Source organism: Conger conger, chromosome 3 (assembly GCF_963514075.1).
Source record: "Conger conger chromosome 3, fConCon1.1, whole genome shotgun sequence".
Lineage (NCBI taxonomy): Eukaryota > Metazoa > Chordata > Actinopteri > Anguilliformes > Congridae > Conger > Conger conger.
Genome location: NC_083762.1, coordinates 67,169,976 through 67,189,587, shown reverse-complemented (window position 1 = coordinate 67,189,587; position 19,612 = coordinate 67,169,976). Strand labels below are relative to the sequence as shown.

The 19,612-nt window shown below is 42.7% G+C and overlaps 1 protein-coding gene across 1 annotated transcript; it reads right to left on the bottom strand.

The window, feature by feature from the left end:
* Positions 1-898: 898 nt before the first annotated feature.
* LOC133124399 (tumor necrosis factor ligand superfamily member 10-like) lies at positions 899-18,208 on the bottom strand. Its single transcript, XM_061235570.1, has 5 exons — positions 17,934-18,208; positions 11,587-11,736; positions 6,268-6,304; positions 5,628-5,735; positions 899-4,628 (listed from the first exon to the last, which is right to left on the bottom strand). Exons 1-5 carry the CDS (start codon positions 18,126-18,128, stop codon positions 4,189-4,191), a joined length of 930 nt encoding a protein of 309 aa, XP_061091554.1. The 5' UTR covers positions 18,129-18,208; the 3' UTR covers positions 899-4,188.
* Between the last annotated feature and the right edge of the window lie 1,404 nt (positions 18,209-19,612).

Sequence of the window (19,612 nt, the reverse complement as noted above, 5' to 3'; positions counted from 1 at the left end):
CTATCCCAGCATACATTGGGCGAAGGGCAGGAATACACCCTGGACAGGTCGCCAGTCCATCACAGGGCACACCACACCACACCATTCACTCACACACTCATACCCACAGGCAATTTAGACTCCAATCAGCCTAACCTGCATGTCTTTGGACTGTGGGAGGAACCTGGAGTACCCGGAGGAAACCCACGCAAACACGGGGAGAACATGCAAACTCCACACAGAGAGGCCCCAGCCGACCGGGATTCAAACCCAGGACCTCCTCGCTGTGAGGCGGCAGAGCTACCCACTGCACCATCCGTGCCACCCCTGTAATGTAATATGCCATCACAATATACCATGTCATATGCTATAGTACCATATGATATTACATCCTACCTCATGCTATCATACCGTATCACATCCTATCATACCATTCCATGTCATATCCTAGCATATGCTATCACAACTCACCATGTCATATGCTATTATATGCTATAGTACCATACCGTATTATATATCCTATCCTATCATGCCATACCACATCACATTGTACCATATGCTATGATACCATTCCATGGTATGGAGGCTGTCCAGTTGTAATGCCAGAGGCTGTGTTCATTCGGGTTAGTGTTAGATACAATCAGTCACCCGTCAGACATGGGAATGGGGTATCAGGTACAGCAATACTTTGTGTCTGACCAGTTCTCCCTGTCTAGGATGTTCTGAATGCCAAACCGGGTTGTCTGTGGGAACCTCAACAAATCATCAAGAGAAGTCATGAGAATTTGATTTAATGTCAGGCCAGACCTTTGTGTTACATCAAGACGGTTGCCACACACACAATACTTAATCTGAGAACAAGCCATTTATTGTTGCAAATGACACCGAAAAATCTGGCAGAAAAAAATTGCACTTGAAAAAACATTCAGAAAACAATACATATGTTTATGCGCTGTACATTCATTTCTCCAAATTAAAACATTCATGGACAGTGTCGGAGTCATAGAAAAGGGACACTTGTAATTCAAAAGCTCTAGCGAATTTGAGCAGCACCTTCTCAAGAAGCCTGAAATAACGCAGTGGCTCCTGGTGTATTTTTTGTTTTGAGCTAACTCAGATTGTATTGACTGGGAACAGAATTGTGATTCATAACAGATTATTTTTCTCTAATGTGCTCAATTTCAGCAATTTTTAAGTGAGAAAGAAAAACCCCTAATGATAAACCACATGTAGCACATGTCCTATTCTTTCTAAAAACACCCGCAAAAAGTAATGACAAGTTATAACAACAAAACGGATGCCTGGCAGTATTTCCTTGGTACCAACCATCGCCACAACTTGTGATCCATTTTGTATTCCTCTTGGCCCAGCTTCTGTGCTCTGTTCTGTCCAAAATATCTTTGCACCCAAGAGTTCATTCAGTCTTTCATTGGAAAGGTACCAGGTATTTTCATGGTGCATCACTCATTTTCATCACTGAAATATTATTTTTCAAATATTATGTTTATACATGTTATGATTTAGGGTCCAGGTTAGACACCATTGACAATTACACCTGAAAATGTGGGTGAAACCTATAGACTTATAGTATGTGTGTGTGTGTGTGTGTGTGTGTGTGTGTGTGTGTGTTTGTGTTTGTGTTTTAAGATTAAAAAAATTAAAATACAAAGAAACTGCGAACTCAGTTTTAGTTTGCTTCACTTGTGCTTCAGTTCTCTTGTATTAAGTGAACTTTAAGCAGTTTACCGTCGGTGAATGACCTGAAATGGCACAAGTTAAGAACTCAAGAAAAAAATATTTTTCTTCACAGGATAGTAACCAAAGAGTCATAGAAAAGAGTCAAAAGAGTTATAAAAAAGCCATATTTGGCTAAATAAACAGGTGAACAAATTAAGTGAAGTAAAATCAAGCTAGTTTGGACAGAAAGTTCAAGGAGAAACAACCCACAAGTGTCATCTGTGGGAACTTCTACAGCTGTGTCCGTGTGAACTTTCAGAACTGCCCGTGTAAAAAAATGGCAGGATTATGCTCAGCTGTTATTACTGCAGAAGGTGCCTATTCTGATGAATACAAGATTTAGACTAAATAAAAGGCGTTTATTTTTTATTGAATATTGTGTGGAGTAAAGCCTTTGACCAATAGTATGTCATATTTTTATCTTTTGAATTAAAAAAATCAAGCCCTTGTGATTTTTGAGTGTGTGCACATACATACATGCACACACACACACACACATACACACTTACATAGCGATACACTTGCTTACAGTTATACTGTTGCCAGATGTTTCCTCATGGGATATTCAATTAGTTCAAAGCTGACTTGAGGAAAGAAAGAGGAAATTCCTTAAGGATTGGGGGCAAATTGGAAACACCTGCTCAAAGCCACTTAATTTTTACCAAGAATACAGCAATACAGTGAGCTACACAACAGCGGCAATTCCCCTGATCACATGACACTGATATGAAGAGAAGAATAGCCTTCTGACTGTTACAACAGATTGTGTATGCTTACCAGATACTCAGCCATTTCCTTAAAGGCTGTTGCATTTACAATATAGGGGGAATGCCCCTACTGTACTGGTCGTCCTGTTAGCACCCAGAACATCTGTTAGTTAAGAAGCAAAGAGGAAAAAAGTTCACAGTACCTGAGTATCTGGTGCGCCTAACAAATCTGTTGTTTCTTCTCAGTGGGCCCAACCCCTCTCATATATTTTATGCTCGTATATTTACAATATTGCTAAGGAGGGTCCAGCTGAGGAGCACTTTCACACCGGGTGAAACAGCTGCACGTGGGGGATTCTGGGAAATCGCTGCGGATCAGCACATTTAAAATATACACAGACTGCTGGGGCTCAGATTCAGATGATATCAATTACAATTTGCTTCTTCCAAAATTATTACCATCCATAATGGGAAACAGACACAGCCTTGCACTGAGAGTTTCTTTAGTGTCCCTGAATGTCACACAGTACATATATAATATTTACATAAACATTCCCCCTGAGAAAAGGCAGAGGGAAGAATACAAAGAAGGGGGAAGAATCCCTAAAAAGAATGGGTCCGCTGGTTGGTTAATAGCTAATTTCGCTTGTGAAAGCAAGACGAATGCTTACAAGAAACAAAAGGCAATGGGGAACACTAGGTGTGACAAAGCAAACAGCTGTGTGTCAGTCTAGATTACAGCTCTCTCTCTCTCTTCATATGATGACTCAGTTTGCTTGACATTTCCAGTCAGCCACCTGTAAGGAGGGGCATGCTCTTTTGAGCTCTCACTTGTATCACAGATCTCTTATTCACGTGTATGTGCGCACGTGTGTGTGTCTGTGTGTGTGTGTGAGTGCGTTTGTATGTGTGAGTAAATGAGAGAGAGGGTGTGTGTGTGAAAGTGAGTGTATGTGTGTCTGTGTGTGCATGCTTGTGTACTTGTGTGTTTGTGTGTGTTTGTGTCTCTGCGTGTGCGCTTGTGTACGTGTGTGTTTGTGTATGTGTCAGTGTGTGCATGCTTGGGTACGTGTGTGTTTGTGTATGTGTGTCTGTGTGTGCGTGCTTGTGTACGTGTGTGTTTGTGTGTGTATGCACATGGCCCTGTGTGAATAACATCTCAGTCAGCAGTGCTCTCCTGTTCCAGCTCAGTATGCTACCGTGCAGGTTGGGCCAGACCAGATAATGGCAGAATAGAATGCCGGCCCTCTTCTCAGTGAAGATTCCTGAGCCCACTGCGGTGGCTGGTAGTGCCGCATATTTCTCCCCGCTTCTGGAATCTTCATAGCATTCCTGCTCTCTTTTCGTTTCCTCGTGTAACATGCTACATTAAACTCAAACTATCTCGCCCAGTCCATCTCCCTGCAGGGTAGTGTTGTTTGTCCAGGTTACTCCCCCTTAAACACAGGACTGTGGTACAGTCCATCCATTCCAGCCCCCTTAGGGTAAACGAGCAGCATGTTTGCTACCATTCCACACCAGTGATGTGATCCAACTCTCAGTTACATTCCGTCCGTCTTTAAACAACAATGTGCTTTGTCCTTTCTCTTTCTTAGAAAGAGGCTTCATCTGGATACGCAGTATTTCCTTCCACCATAGAAAAGTGTGACATTGAATAAGGGGCGAAGACAGGTGTGCAAACAGCATCCCAAACGTTCGGACGTGACAACTCTTCCCCGTTCCTCCCGCCCCCGAGGGTTCAGAGCTGAGGTCGCGGGGTCAGGGGTCACAGGTCTAGGCGGAAGGCCCCGAAGTAGCTGGAGGACTGGTCGGCGTGCACGGAGGAGGGCGAGGAGATGGAGACGAAGACCTCGTCGCCGGCGCGCAGCTCGAACAGCCCGCCCTGGTACACCGAGTGCAGGGCGTACTCTGCGTCGGGGGCCCAGCACTTGGTGCCCACGCCCTTCAGCAGCTGGATGGGCCGCAGGTACGAGGTCTTCTTGTACACGCACTGCACCAGCTGGTGGCTGACGCTGGACTCTTCCCCCTCGCGCGAGGCCGGGTAGCGGAAGTAGACCTGCGAGTACAGGAAGTAGCGGCCGTCCTGGGGCACCCGCAGGTGGCCGTTGCTCAGCAGGGTCATGTTGTGCAGGTGGGCCCCGAAGCTCTGCGTCCCCCACGACCGGACCGGGTGCCGACACGACTGGTGAAGGTCCGGCTGAGGGGCTGGGGAGAGAGGGAGGACAGTCAGCTTTACTATCCCACAATAGGGAAATTCATTTGGCTCCGACACGCAGCACAAAATAAAGCCAAAAACATTAACACAGAGTACACAAGAGTTCAGACATTCAGAGAGAAGAAGAGAGGTGGAATAGGGAGGAGAGAGGAAGAGAAAGAGAAGTAAACAGAGGTATCGGAGAGGAAGGAGAGAGGATGAGAGGTTGAATAGAGAGGAGAGAGGAAGAGAGGGATCAGAGAGTGAGGGGAAAGAGAATTAATAGGTAGGAGAGAGGATAAGAGGAGGGAAAGAGGAGGCAGGGAGAGGGGGATGAATGAAGGAATGGAGGAAAAGAGAAATGTGGAGAATACGAGATTACAAGACAGCAAAGCAGAAGAGAGAGACGGTGAGACAGAAGAAGCCAAACATGAAGAAGAGAAGGAGATGGGGTTCAGAAAGAGGAAAAGAAAGCAAAGGGGAAGGCCAGAGCAATCGGACACAGGAGAGAGAGGTAAAGGAAGGGCTATTCAAACAATGTCACATTCCTCAACCAACAGTACTGTCAGATAAGGAGCTTGTCTCAAACTGCACAAAGAAAAGCCCTGCTATACCTTTTGTCTTGTTTAGCACGGGAGATACACATTCTCAACTGAATTGGATGTCAGATTCATTTCTGTAGCATCCACCAAAGCACTATGCTGATTTTGTAATTTTTTCTGGAGCCACAATAATGACCTGTAATTAAGCTTTCATTTAGATACCACATTGATCTTTGAAGTATTTATGACTACACCCATGTACTCTTACAGTAAATTGGGTAACTGAGATTTGTGTAAATACACTAGTATTTTGGCTTTACTCCATTTCCTGATGTTAAACAAAGATTGACCCTCTTCATTGTCAGGTGTGCATAGTAAAAAGAGAATTTACGGTGTATATACACACACACACACACACACACACACACACACACACACACACACACACAGACACACACATGTACCTACCCTGTAGGCTGCTTTCTTGGAGAGTTAGGTGGGCAGATGGTCTCTGTGTGACCGCAGTGACGACCTTTGACTCTGATATGTTGAATGTACGAGGTAAGGATCTTGCTTCTGTTGTACAAGGAAAAACAAGAATACTGAATTCAGGTCACAAATTCAACAGTGATCTACAACACCCTATGATTCATACTAAATAAGCCTTTCATTCTTGAGCTTTTAATGCCACTTACTTTGCAGCTTCGCCAGTTAAGTACAGACAGCAAAAGGCAGGGATTGCTGGCGCTTAATATCATTCAGGAAGGCATGTTTACAAAACAGTGCTGGTGATTACACTCTTCGGCCTGCATCTCCTTGGTTTGGGAGTATGAGAAGGATATAGTGATGAAGTGCTTATCTGGCCAGGGAATAGGAAGGATGGAAACTCCATCTGAACTTCCTGTGTCTAGTCTGGCAGTCATCCACCTAGCAAAGCGCTATAGTCATTTTTCACATTGGAGCAGTGGAGACCCACATAAACGAGTCCTCTGGGACAGGCTGTAAGCCTGTAAGGCATGAGGGTAAACTGGGTAAAACCGTTTGGGAAAATTGCCCTCTCCGGTGGGACAGTACGGTTGGCGAGGAGGGGAAAGGGGTCATGTTTTACCTTGAAATGTCTGCTTCGATATGATGTTCTCAGTCACCTGTAAGACAAAACGCCCCATTTAGAAAAAGGTACAGGATCACCAGAAAAACGACTTATCCGGAATACGAGCAGTAAAAGAGTAAAAGGAGTATAACAAGGAAAAACAATACAACTGCATGGCTAGTTGAACCTGAGAGGACTGGGGAGTGAACGATACTTTTTCTTTTGAAAAATGAGGAAATTTCAACTTCTTCCCGAGGTCTTTTCAGACACACATTCTTGCCTGTGAAAGTACAGGTGTTGGACCGCAGCCATGACTGAAGGTTGTTAATGAATGCAGCCACACAACTCCCCCTTCTGGGACTATAAATCAGAGGACGCCTCTGAGGACCAATCAAAACACCGTCAGTCAGCGTCGCCGCGGTGACAAGAGAGCTACGTTCAGGTTTCACAGTCAGACATCATTATGCTTAAAATGCATGCCTACGGCAGGCAATTTATTATTCCCCCTCATATCTCATCTGAATTTGAAGAAAAATGATTGAATTAGCCCCAATCAGTTACTTGACCTGAAGTTTCTGCTAAAGTTATGAGCTGCAGCTGCACCATGCACATGTATCACGGTGAGAAAGATTAGGTCTGATATAGGAGTAAATCCTATTTTTTCTGCATAAGGCTGTTTAGAATTGAAATGGAAACTTCAGTCTCAACATCAAGTTCATTTTTAATATGGCTAAATTAAAACATCAATCATGAAGCTAAAAATCCCTGAGTGGCACCCTGCTGAAAAAACTGCTCAATCTAGGTTTTGAAACAGCTGGTAGCTAGTTCACCAGTTCAGACCAGCTCTCAGCTCAACATGGTTTAGCTGGTTCACCAATTCAGACCAGCTCCTAGCTTGACATGGTTTTACCAGCTCAAGCTATGTTTTGAAACAGCTGGTTGACTGGCTCATACCCAGCTAGACCAGCCTTATGACCAACTTGACCAGCTCAGTTTTCAAGCTGGTCAAGCTGGTATACCTGGATTTTACAGCAGGGCACTGAGGCAGTCAAACTCACTCTCAGTGTTATAGCAAGTCAGAGGTCTGTTTTAGATGTAGCACTTCAATACAAGTAAGTAAAAAAAATAGCTTTCACCTCCCAACAGTGCAGAACATCAATGCTACAATCAGGAATACAATAGGGCAGCAATGCCACAAAGAAAGCTCAGTAGGCACGCCCTTAGCATTGCCAAAATAAACACTACAATTAGTGAGCAAGGATGCACAGTAATTGTTATCCGGGCTGAGAGAATGCTGGGATTGATTGTGGGTGGGACTCTAGTATGAGGTAATGTTTTTACTCCATCGTGCCTGAAGCGTGGAGCTCCCACCAGGAAAGGTCGCATCCCGGCAGGCCCGGTCATTACTCAGCCCTGCAGCTCTGTCCACCCGGGAAAAGAACCTCCCGCCGCCCGGCTAAGGCACATCTGTCAGAACTGAGACTTAGCACGGCATGAGTATCCCATGGTGCATTGCACTAGGTCACGACCCAAGCGAATAGAAGAGCAGCTCAAAGCGGTGAAAGAGTTGAACAATGTACTGCCTTTAACCTTGATTTGTGGAACGCAGATAAAATCAATGGATATATTTATGTTTTAAATCTTTTTTTCTGTTTTCTTTACAAAAAGTCACATAAAATAGCTGCCACCATCAACGTGCACTGTTTTTAAATTGGCAGCGTTCTATTACGACATAGTATGTCCGAAAATCCATAGTAATTTTTGCTTGTGTACTAAAGAAGCCTTATGTATGCCAAATTATAGTATGTACGTATAGTGTGTAAGTGTTAGATTTCAGTCACAGCCAAAGACTAGGTCTCCACACAGTAAACTCCACCAACAGACTTAGCTTACAGTACAGGGCACACATTAAAATGAAATTCCCAGACAAAATGGCACAGTCCTTTTTCCAACACAGACTCCTCTCAGCATCAACCGCTTAAAAGGAACCTCGCAGCTGGTTTGATTTCAGAAAAGGACTTGTTCAGCCTTGCCGGAACATGGGATCGCCAAAGGGGTGTGTGGGTGGGGGCGAGGAGAAGGGGGAAAGAGCTGCATCATCACCCCCCCCCCACAGTCCGCTTTAAATTACAGGAAGCCACTAAGGTTTCAATGCTGTCAAAGATTATCTGTTTCCTAATGGAAGGATTGTTGAAAGACATTACAGGCAGAGTTCCACATTCTACAGGGGGAAAATTGCAGTCTTTCTTTTTGTTTTCATCTTACAGGCAGTGAATATCTCAGCGCCTGCTCTCTCTGAAGGGGATTTCGAACACGTTGCAGGAAAAACAACTGCACACGCCTCACATTTTTTGGCTTTTCAACCGGCGCGCACTGGACTGCCAGATTGATCTCTCCTAAAATCCTCCCACTCCTAGATGTTTACTCTTTGTGGAGCAGGCCAATTTATACAGTGCTCTTAAACACAAACTACAAATGCAGTGTCTGGCCACAGACACAAGCACTGTGCCCACTGATTCATAGAGGAAATGCGACAGACAGTGTTTTTGTGTTCATGCCGAAAAACAGCATGTTGGTACAGGGTAGCCTTAAATTTCTTCCCCATGAATACACTGGGTTGAGTGAGTGTGTGTCTGTGAGTGTGTGTGAGAGAGAGAGGGTGAGACAGAAAGAGAAAACAAGAGTGAAAGGGACAGGGAAAGAAAGAGACAGAAAGACAGAGAGAGACAGACCCCCCACCACAGACCTGAATTCTCAGACTGGACTGTCCATCAGTGCCTCCTGCCAATGAGTGGGAGAGCTGGACTGTTGGGTCCTGAGATCAGACACATGCACAACACACCCCCGTACCCTTGGGGGACTCAAACACCTTTCCCCTGCCCCTTCCTCACCCCCAGTCACTAAAACATGCAGAGTAAGACCCGGGAGCTGCAGCTGGACAGGAATGCGGCTAGGTCACACCACACTCTGTCGTGTGTGTCTCTCTCTCTCTCTCTCTCTCTCTCTCTCTCTCTCTTCTCACTCTTTCTTCTCTCTCTTCCTCCTTTTTCCTCTCTTTCTTCACCAGTAATCACTTCCAGGTTCTGTAGCAGTTCTTCCCGCTTTTTTTTCACCCCCTCTCGTTGTCCCATTGCTGAAAAAATTACCCCCCCCCCCCCCTCCCCCCATTATTTATTTTTTTATTTTTGTCTCGTTAAGTCGTTTCCCATTTCCACACCAGACAAGGGCAGATTTGTGTTCGTGTTGTTTGCCTCACGGTCGGGTCGCTAACTCAATCTGGGGGTACATTCCACGGCCTGGCCATCGCATCCATTCTCTGTAAAAGTGCCGCATGTGTTTTGAATTAGGGGCCGAATGCGTCTGGATCCCCCGGCAGTAATGGATTGCAGCCTCGCTCTATTAGCACACGGAGCCTGGGTACTGACAGCGCAAATATACTGTAATGGCGGAAACAATGGAGGTGGGGAGAGGGATGAAGGGGTCAACAAAAGAGGTGCAGAGGGGGACGGAGGGCAATATTAGAGGTGGGGAGAGCAGTGAGGAGGGTCAACGAAAGAGGGGGAGAGGGGAACGAGGGTCAAACAAAAGAGGTGGAGAGAGGGGCCTACCACAGAGGTTTGTAACTCTGAGGCTACAGTTTCATCTGCCAGATTGGACACTGCCACTGTACTGTTGAGCAATGAGCTTCAGTAAAATATCCAGCTCTGCTAATGGATTACATGCACAAAAGCATAAGCCACCCTGGTGTAAAGTCCAGCTATAACCATCTTGAAATTACCAGCTACCAGCTGTTTAAAAGCTTGAGTTTGTCAATCCATGTTGAGTATGGAGCTAGTCCGAACTGGACAACCAGCGACCCGCTGTTTCAAAACCTAATTTTTAAATGTGAATGTAAGCAGGTTTGGATTACACAATACCAGAGCAGAGTCTGGGCAGGCACTGCATCCACAAAGCCTGATCCAGGAACAGCTGAAGAAAGTGTAATCCTGATTCTTATCATTCTAAGGAAAATGGTTAAACTGACCTGTGAACTACAGACCAGGGGCAGTGCAACGTGCACTGGCTCGCCGCCATATAACTAATGGCAAGGGTTCAATAAAAGTTCTTGTCTTGATAAGATAGAGGCACCATTTATGTGAAGAGGAAAGGTCTGATGAAAGATACTGTATCAAGGGCCAGCTGGGAAAAACAAAGTGAATCTGTGTACACATCTCTTCCTTGTTCCTTGTTCTCAGTTTTTACAGAAAATGAGAGTTAAGTCTACAAGCATACAAATGAAATGTATGGACTTACAGACACAATAAACTACAGTATACAGTATAAACAATGCTTTTGTGGAAGTGGGGAGAATGGTTTGTTTATTCATATGTTACATATGAGATTTATCAATATCTTTCCAGTAGACATTTACATTTACATTTTTGTCATTTAGCAGACGCTTTTAATCCAAAGAGACTTACAAGTGCATAGGTTCTTCCACAAGTTAAAGCATCACATCCATAACTAGTAAAATACACATGAAGTGTTGTTCTAAACATATAGTCATCATAAGTGCAATTTCTTTATTTTTTTGGGGGGTTAGACAAGAGGGATAGGGATATCAGAAAGGGGGGCGGGGGAAATAAGGTAAGGTACAGTTTGAAAAGGTTAGACAACTTGAAGGTTCCCAGAACACTCCCAGAAACAAAGGCAAACATTTCCAGCATTTAAATTTGCCGCAGTTTCCTTGATGCTATTTTCAGTCACAAGAAACATTTACAAGAAACATTCATGAAGTTGTCTTGGGAAGTTGTTCAGTGAGTCCAGTAAAAAAAAAAAAAGATTTGTGGACAGACAATCATGGTAATATTGTGAAGACATTTTGTGATGAATCTAGCATTTCAATGCTTTCTTAAAATGTTGTTGATAACTTATCCACATTTTTGACAAAGATGTTCTCAGAACCACACTTATAACCATTAGCGGATACCACCTGTCCAGTATGTTTGTATGTGACATCTGGAATGTTATTTTAGTGATTTTGACAGAACTTGTAAATACACTAGGACCTCATGTATGTCAGGTAGAACATTTTCCAAGGTTTTGCCTCAGCTGAGATTGACACCATTTAGCCACAGTTCTGTAGTATTCCAGTGAAGGCATCCAAGTTTACTATGTGCACGCTAAATGTTGTGTGCTCTCATAAGCCAGGGAAGACCACAGTCAAAATGTATTAAGCAACTGAACACTTAAAACACTGCCAAACAGCTAAATCCTAAGTGATAGCTGAGATGGGCAGTTTTTGAACACAGGATATTATGTAAAATAAACACCACCCAGGCGTGGTAGCATGCCAACCTTGGATATGTAAGCCTTGATGCCTTCTGCCAGCTTCATGCAGGGCTCTCCAAAGAGCTGGGCCAGGTTCTCTGGGATGTCCTGCTGTTTGTCCAGGGCATTCAGCAAGCTCAGGCACTTCAACTCCTCAGTGACACCCTGGTTCTTCACCTGTCAATCACAACACACACCCACGGCGGTTCACTGTAAAGGCCAGCTGGGATTAATTTTCATTGAGCGAAACCAATTTACCAAAACCAAGCCTTCTTTTTAATGGAACAAGCTTTGCTCGTCCTTGGCAAGCAATTCATGTCTTAACCCTCCTATAATGTTTGAGGTCAACTTGACCCCATTCAGTGTTTGACATCTCTTAAAACCCAGTTAACGTTTTTCATCTTGATACTATATGATTTTTTCTATTTTCTATTTTGGTGGGATTAAATAGTAAACATGCAATAAACATAATGCTTTGTTTTCAGAAATCCTGTACCAACTTTCCATGTGTGTTTATTTAAACTGTTGGGGTCAATTTGACCCCAAACATAAAAGCGGTCATAAATTCTTACCATAATAGGAGGGTTAAGCAATTATTTGCAAGCATTTGAAGTCTGATAAATTGCTAAAATATGGTTAACAGTAGTAAAGCCCTTCAGACAATCCCACACACATCCCACACAATTCAGGGCAAAGTGTACATTTTTCCACAGAATATTGGCTTGTAAGCTGTGTAATACATTCATTAATTTGCATTAATGTAGATCACATCGTGAGACATCAACAGAAGTTCACCTGGAGTAATATGTGCAAGTGTATTCCTTAAGTTTCTGTTCTGGCCTGCCTTTTCGCAATACAAGGAAAACAGCTACCTAACCACCTTTATACAGCCTATGCCAGAAACTGCCTACCTGTCTCTACCTGTTAACACAACCAGTTAGGACCTCCTGCAGCTATTTGACAGCAGCAGCAGTGCTCTTTTGCTTTGCAGACAATGGAAAACCCAAATCAAGTTGAACCTTGCCCATTATTCTCTTCCTGTGCTACAAAAGAGACATCGAAAATCACTGCAGTTTCAAATGTGAATACAGAGCATCAGTCAATACCTCATCTAGGCCAATGAAACATATTAGATCATAATGAAACTGGACACAAATCATTGTACATGCCTGCTGGGGGTTTGTGGGGGGGGGAAAGGAAGTGGCACTGAGGAGAAACAAAGCCCCGTTTTGATCCGTGGGACACAGGAATCCAGAAACAATACTCTTGTGTTACCTTCGCCTCTGGCAGCAGAGCGGCAGAAAAGCTGTTGAGCTTCGCTCCAGTGCTGAACTGCATTTTTCCCCAGATTAAGAACAGGTAAGCCAGGCGTGTAATTAAATCTGCGGTCAGGCTAGGTAAGACTACCCCAAACTGCCCTTGGGTGCTGACGGGAAGGCCCCGGGGTCCTGCACGCATTTCTTTCAGGTGAGAAACTGGTGCTGGTGTGGAGGGAAAGTACAGAGCTACGCTAAATCCCCTTTAAACTAAGGGTTTTGACGGACATATAGTTCCAAGCACTTGCCAGGCCAAAATCGGCCTGACAAGGTCCTCTGACTTTGGGACTGTGCTGCACTGTCCATCAGACCTGGGTCAAATACATGAACTTCTTAAAAAATATTCCACTACATCCCAGACAATTCAGTAAAACTTTCAAAACTCCAGTCAAATTGTAAGAAAGAGGAACTCTGTATTGACCATTCTACAGGAATTCCACTGGTGTTTAAGGACTAGTACTGTCAATAATGATTCAGGTCTGCACTACATTTATAACAGACACAGTAAGACTAAGCCCTTTCAATGTCAATTTCTGCATACTTTGCTGGATTTTTATAAGTAGTACCAGACCCACTCATGAAATCATACAGTATCTGTAGGGCAACGTGCCATGTTTTCCCCCAGATATAAGCCATAGCAGTACCTTAAAAATGAGCTAGTTCGGCTTTCCAAGTTTATGGCTGTAGGTGGAATAGTCTGAGAGGAAATGGCCAATATGAAAAGAATAATGGAAATACCTAGATTCTCAATCAGTGAGGGCAGAAGAGCTGGGGGATAAAGGTTAACGGAAGAGGGAGAAATCGAAAGCTTTCTTTCACAGTTCAACAGTTAGGTTTCTGTTTCCTGACACACATGAGAGTGAGAGCTCAGTGCTCCTAGGCACATATGAAGCACAACAGGTATGCTGAGAGGAGCAAAGTACTGGGCGTTTTCCTGGGAGGCTGATACTTGTGTGTTCAAATCAACACAACCTTGCTGGCACCAAATCATGTGCTGCTCAAATCAACCCAACTGTGATGGCACCAAATCATTTGCTGCTCAAATCAACCCTACTGTGCTGGCACCAAATCATGTGCTGCTCAAATCAACCCAACTTTGCTGGCACCAAATCATGTGCTGCTCAAATCAACCAAACTGTGCTGGCACCAAATCATGTGCTGCTCAAATCAACCCAACTTTTCTGGCACCAAATCATGTGCTGCTCAAATCAACCCAACTGTTATGGCACCAAATCATGTGCTGCTCAAATCAACCCAACTTTGCTGGCACCAAATCAGGTGCTGCTCAAATAAACCAAACTGTGCTGGCACCAAATCAGGTGCTGCTCAAATCAACCCAACTTTGCTGGCACCAAATCAGGTGCTGCTCAAATCAACCCAACTTTGCTGGCACCAAATCATGTGCTGCTCAAATCAACCCAACTTTGCTGGCACCAAATCATGTGCTGCTCAAATCAACCCAGCTGTGCTGGCACCAAATCATGTGCTGCTCAAATCAACCCACCTGTGCTGGCACCAAATCAGGTGCTGCTCAAATCAACCCAACTTTACTGGCACTAAATCAGGTGCTGCTCAAATAAACCCACCTGTGCTGGCACCAAATCATGTGCTGCTCAAATCAACCCAACTTTGCTGGCACCAAATCATGTGCTGCTCAAATCAACCCACCTGTGCTGGCACCAAATCATGTGCTGCTCAAATCAACCCTACTGTGCTGGCACCAAATCATGTGCTGCTCAAATCAACCCAACTTTGCTGGGACCAAATTATGTGCTGCTCAAATCAACCCTACTGTGCTGGCACCATCCATAACTTTCCAGTAGACTTGGGTCAATTAATTTATTTGAAAAGCATTTAGTCCTTTACATGGCAGTAACACCTTGCAGTTAGCTGCTAGCATAAAAAGCCCCTCTCTCTCATCAGTTTTAAGGCAAGAGTTCAGCACCATATGCAAGACGTTTAAGCTGGAAGGCTGAAGGTCATTGCATGACAGGGTACTCATTAACATTGCTGAAAGCCTGGGCCAGCTTTTTCGCAGAATGACTTGTGTCGCTTAACAAGAAAAAAGCCCTCCTCTTTTGAACCATGCTGTAACTGAGTCCACAATGGAGTTTCAGCGGAAAAAGTGTGGTTACATCTGAGCTCTCCTTCTACCAAAGTCCATGAAAACACTGTTTTTCTTGGCTCCGTTCGATGTCATGGGGAGCTCACATTTGCTGGAGCGTAAACCGAACTGAGGTCTGCACTGCAGTGAAGTCATATTTACACAAAAATATGCCCGCTGATTAAGACCTCTTCAGAGCTGCACACGAGCCGTGCAGTGCACACTCAGGAATAAGTTAATGCTGTAAAAACAATTACGGGCATTCTCTTATGCATAGAATGAATGAACAGGGAGAGAGAGAGAGAGAGAGAGAGAGAGAGAGAGAGAGAGAGAGAGAGAGAGAGAGAGAGAGAGAGAGAGAGAGAGAGAGAGAGAGAGAGAGAGAGAGAGAGAGAGAGAGAGAGAGAGAGAGAGAGAGAGAGAGAGAGAGAGGCAGTCAATGCACAGCCAATGAACAATGCTAATCTATCTCCATTACAGCTCCATGTTCCCTGCATGAGATCTTTAGTTGTGATTTTTTAATTTTTGTAGTCTAGCAATGATGTCTGATTGTGATCAGTCCTGGGCTGCTCGGAGATGCTTTTAAAGGGCAAACTGGGGAAAACAGTAATGGTAAAAAGTCAAAGATGGCAGATACAGTTGCTGTACGTCTTTGATCTGCCAATATAACAAGTTTTATGCCTTTTTTTTGTGAATCCTATGAGTATGCATACAACATCCCCCAAGAAATATGCATGCGTTGGCTCTCATTTCTGATCTGACCATGATATCCTACAGTAAATTTGTGCTCTGACGTACAAAGCAAAAACTATGCCTATGACCCTGATAATTCAGTATGTGCAACACAAAGCCTGCTTGTCTGCTGATATTTAACATCACTAACATTGTTACTTGAATGTGATCTGACAAATTTAAACCAGATTTGCATGCAGAGTTCCTAAACCATGCATTTAGAGAGAGAGAGAGAAAGAGAGAGAGCTCTCATAATCATATTTGGCTTATGTGATGAATCAGATCTTATTATGTGTCCCTGTTGGATTAAAGTTGGCCAAAACAGTGAAGAGATATTCATCATCATCTATAAGCTGTAGAACACAGTTTAACTAAACCAACCATAAGTCATGTAATAGTAAAACATTATTTTATAAAATATTCTCCCATTAACATCATACCATAAGGATATATAAATACACATGTAAACCTCTTGCACTATGAATTCCATTTTAGAACACAGCCATCTGGAGAATAATTTTTTAATGCTGCCAGTGAATGACAGCTAAGCATACCAATATTTCTTTTTTCCAACAAATGGCCTGTGCTTGAAAAAAAGAGCCATGATCAAGTACCATCTTAAGTGTCAATAAAGTTCCTCTAAAACCTGATCCAGTAACAACTTGTTTTCGGTTTCAGGTTCTTTGCAGGACCCAGGCTGTATAGAGCTTGTCATTCAAATAATGTTCAAGTAGAGTCCCAAAATACCTAAAGTGGTCCTTATCTTCACACACACAAACACACACACACACACACACACACACACACACACACACACACACAGCACAGACAAAACATGCTCTCTGTGTGTCCAGAATACTTGCACTGCATATAACCCCTCTCTCCTTTTATGTCCCAGGTCTTGAGGCATTCGCCGTGATAATGGCACTGATATGATTGTAACTTTGCCTATCACTGGCTGCTGTTTGCCCACCATGTGAGGTGCACTTTTGAAAGTCAAGCATCTGTGAATTGACAAAACAGTTCACATAAAGTGACAGTCACATTAATGGAAGTATGGGTAAAATGTATGGGCACTATAGACACAATGTATGGGAATTTGTTTTTCACCCTCATTCGCAATAGCAAGGCAAACTGTACATATCATTAAATAACTGGTGACACCACTTGACATTTACTTTCAAAGGTTTTTATATTAGGCAGTACCTACCTCTTTGAACAGTTGGTGCTTTTAATCATTGAATTTGTTATATAAACCTCAGACACTAACAGTAATCCTAACATTTGTGAAGCAGGCCAGATGTATTCAAGCTGATTAGTAACTAATGCATACAGTGAGAATTATTTCACTTGCAAGCAAAATCACAGCTTTGGCTATTAGCTTGCTAACTAGTTCTAGCACATAATATAACACAGCTGATTTTAAATTATATTCAACTCTACTTTGTTGACATAAACAAAAGCTCCTGTTAAAGCTCTTGAAGACACTGAATATGCTGTACAAACTGTAATTCCAAGTGGAATTAATAACAATTATGATCAAATCTGGGTCAAATAATTATTTAATGTACTTTAACTCGTTAGACACCAATAGAATTCCTGCAGATTGTTGGCCATTTCGAAAGAAACTTCGAATTTCAACTTCAATATTTAAAAAAGCACATTTTCTTTAATACAATTGTATGTTTTGGTTAGTTAAATAGTTCATTGGAAAGCCTCAGGAATCCACATTTATTTATTTATTTATTTATTTATTTATTTATTTATTTATTTATTTATTTATTCGTTTGTTTGTTTGTTTGTTTGTTTGTTAATTCTAATGAGAAGACTGAGGTTGTTCAAAAGATGCAAACATATGCAGATAATACTTTCGAGATATAAGCCTACTCACACCAGTAAAAATGAAACACTGCACTAATAATATGGACTACAGTTGTTACGGGGCACATACAGTTGTTTATATATATATATATATATATATATATATTCAAATTAACTCAAAAAGCGTCACCATTGCTATACACACAAGTACACTTCTCGTATCGTTACCTATTGATATACAAACACGTTTTTATTGAAGCCAGTTTATTTAGAACACAAATGCATTCTTAGCACCTTATTGTGATAACATTGTGACTGCACCACTGCCCTTAATCACAAAGTACAAAAAAAGTTAAGTTAGGGAAGTCCACCTTTAAAATAAATGTAAACATTGATCTTACCTGAGATATCGACATGTTCAGATAGACGAAGAGTGCAGTGGTCGAAGCTATCTGGAGTACGACCACGATGAGAACAACCATGGCTAGCCACAACTTTGAGGGAGTATCTCGCTGTTTCTTCGTCGGAACCATCATATATGCGGACGATTCAGTACTGGCGGACCTGAAATAATCTTGATTGCTCGGACTAGCCATTGCATTCCAGAATAATGTGTAAAAACACAGAAGATTTGGGGAAAGTCCTTATCGACGACTGCGCGAGACTGTAAATAACCTCGTTCAATGAGTTTTCATCGCGTGGGAGGGAGCACCAACATGGGTTAGTCCTGCACCACGAACTAAATTACCTCTGAGCGAATCAAACTCTAGAGATTGCGGTGCAAGGTTTCAACGAAGATAAGTGTGCCTTCATAACCTCTTCTCAATCCACTTCCTTGTGGGGTAATGAAAACAGAAACAGTTTCTCTCAGTTTCTCTATATCAATATAAAACTAAAAGTAAAGTGTGCGTTCGATAAAGGTTTGCATTAGACGTGTGCCTATTCTGCACACATTTATTTTGTGGCGATCTTAATTTGCCTGTACTCTGAAAGTGCCTACAGTATCCTAAAACCATATCCTAAAATCATGTTATCTTTCTGTAATTGCATATCTTTAGCAGGTTTTCCTGTCCTGTAGAGATAGTCGTAGCCTATATGATCTGGACCTATTTAGAAAGGTATGTGTTTAGATTTTGGCATGGTAAAAATCGAAATGATGTTTAACTTGTGAAATGCTGGAATAACCACAACCACCACAATAATATTGCAGCATTTGTTTGGCCAAATATATATTTTCATGTCTGGAGCCTGTAGACACACATGTTAAGCTTACTGCTCTACTACTCTTCACAAGCACAGCACATGCAATACTGCTTCACGTGGAATTATTTTGAAACTTTCCAGATACATAGCATTATTCTGTTATGAACTGCCCATATTGGAGAAAATAAGAAACTACACTACATATATGGATATGTCCAATGACTTGGTAGACATAAATATGCCTTTTCCTTTGGTTTTCTGTACTCTTGTATTTGTCTGGTCATCATCATCTTTTTTCCCTTTTTTCTTCCCCCACTAACAGCTGCAGCTGTATAAGAAAACTGGACAGGGTTTGTCAACACAGGCCCGTTGGATATGGGAGACAGATGGTTATGCTGGCTGAGTTGGGGCCAGCAACACTCCTTCTACCTCACGCCCTCACACTCCTGTCACAGTTGTTCGATTTGAACCCGCAAAAGGTTCAGCCTGTTCATCAAACCCCCAAAGGGTACAGGCAGTGTGCTTTTTTCTGTCCCAAGGGATGCACCTCCTTTTACCCCAATCTCAATCACTGAGATAGGCAATACAGTCTGTTTTTACAAACCATCTAAGAATTTGCATCCTGTTTCATGACATGTCCAATAGGTGCACAGATCTAGGAAGTGGGATACTCTCAGAGAGTGAATGTTGGATAAATATAAACTACTCTTTTTCTCTAAATGGTCTGTCCATGTGCCTCAGTATCATTTAGAAGGTGGGCCCAAGGCTTTAACAATACATATCTAACAATGACTTTACATTTTATCTAAGTTACCAAAGGAATACTAAAGGGACTATTGGTTGCTGTGTTCAGGAACCCTCCTTTCCTGAGTGACTC

Bases quoted from the DNA above. Each gene is read 5' to 3' on its own strand.
- LOC133124399 (XM_061235570.1), bottom strand. From the start codon at position 18,128: ATGGCTAGTCCGAGCAATCAAGATTATTTCAGGTCCGCCAGTACTGAA. The intron at 5,736-6,267 runs GTAAAACATGAC...CTTGTACAACAG, and splicing joins ATCGAAGCAGACATTTCAAG to AAGCAAGATCCTTACCTCGT. The intron at 4,629-5,627 runs GTAGGTACATGT...CTCTCTCCCCAG, and splicing joins CCAAGAAAGCAGCCTACAGG to CCCCTCAGCCGGACCTTCAC.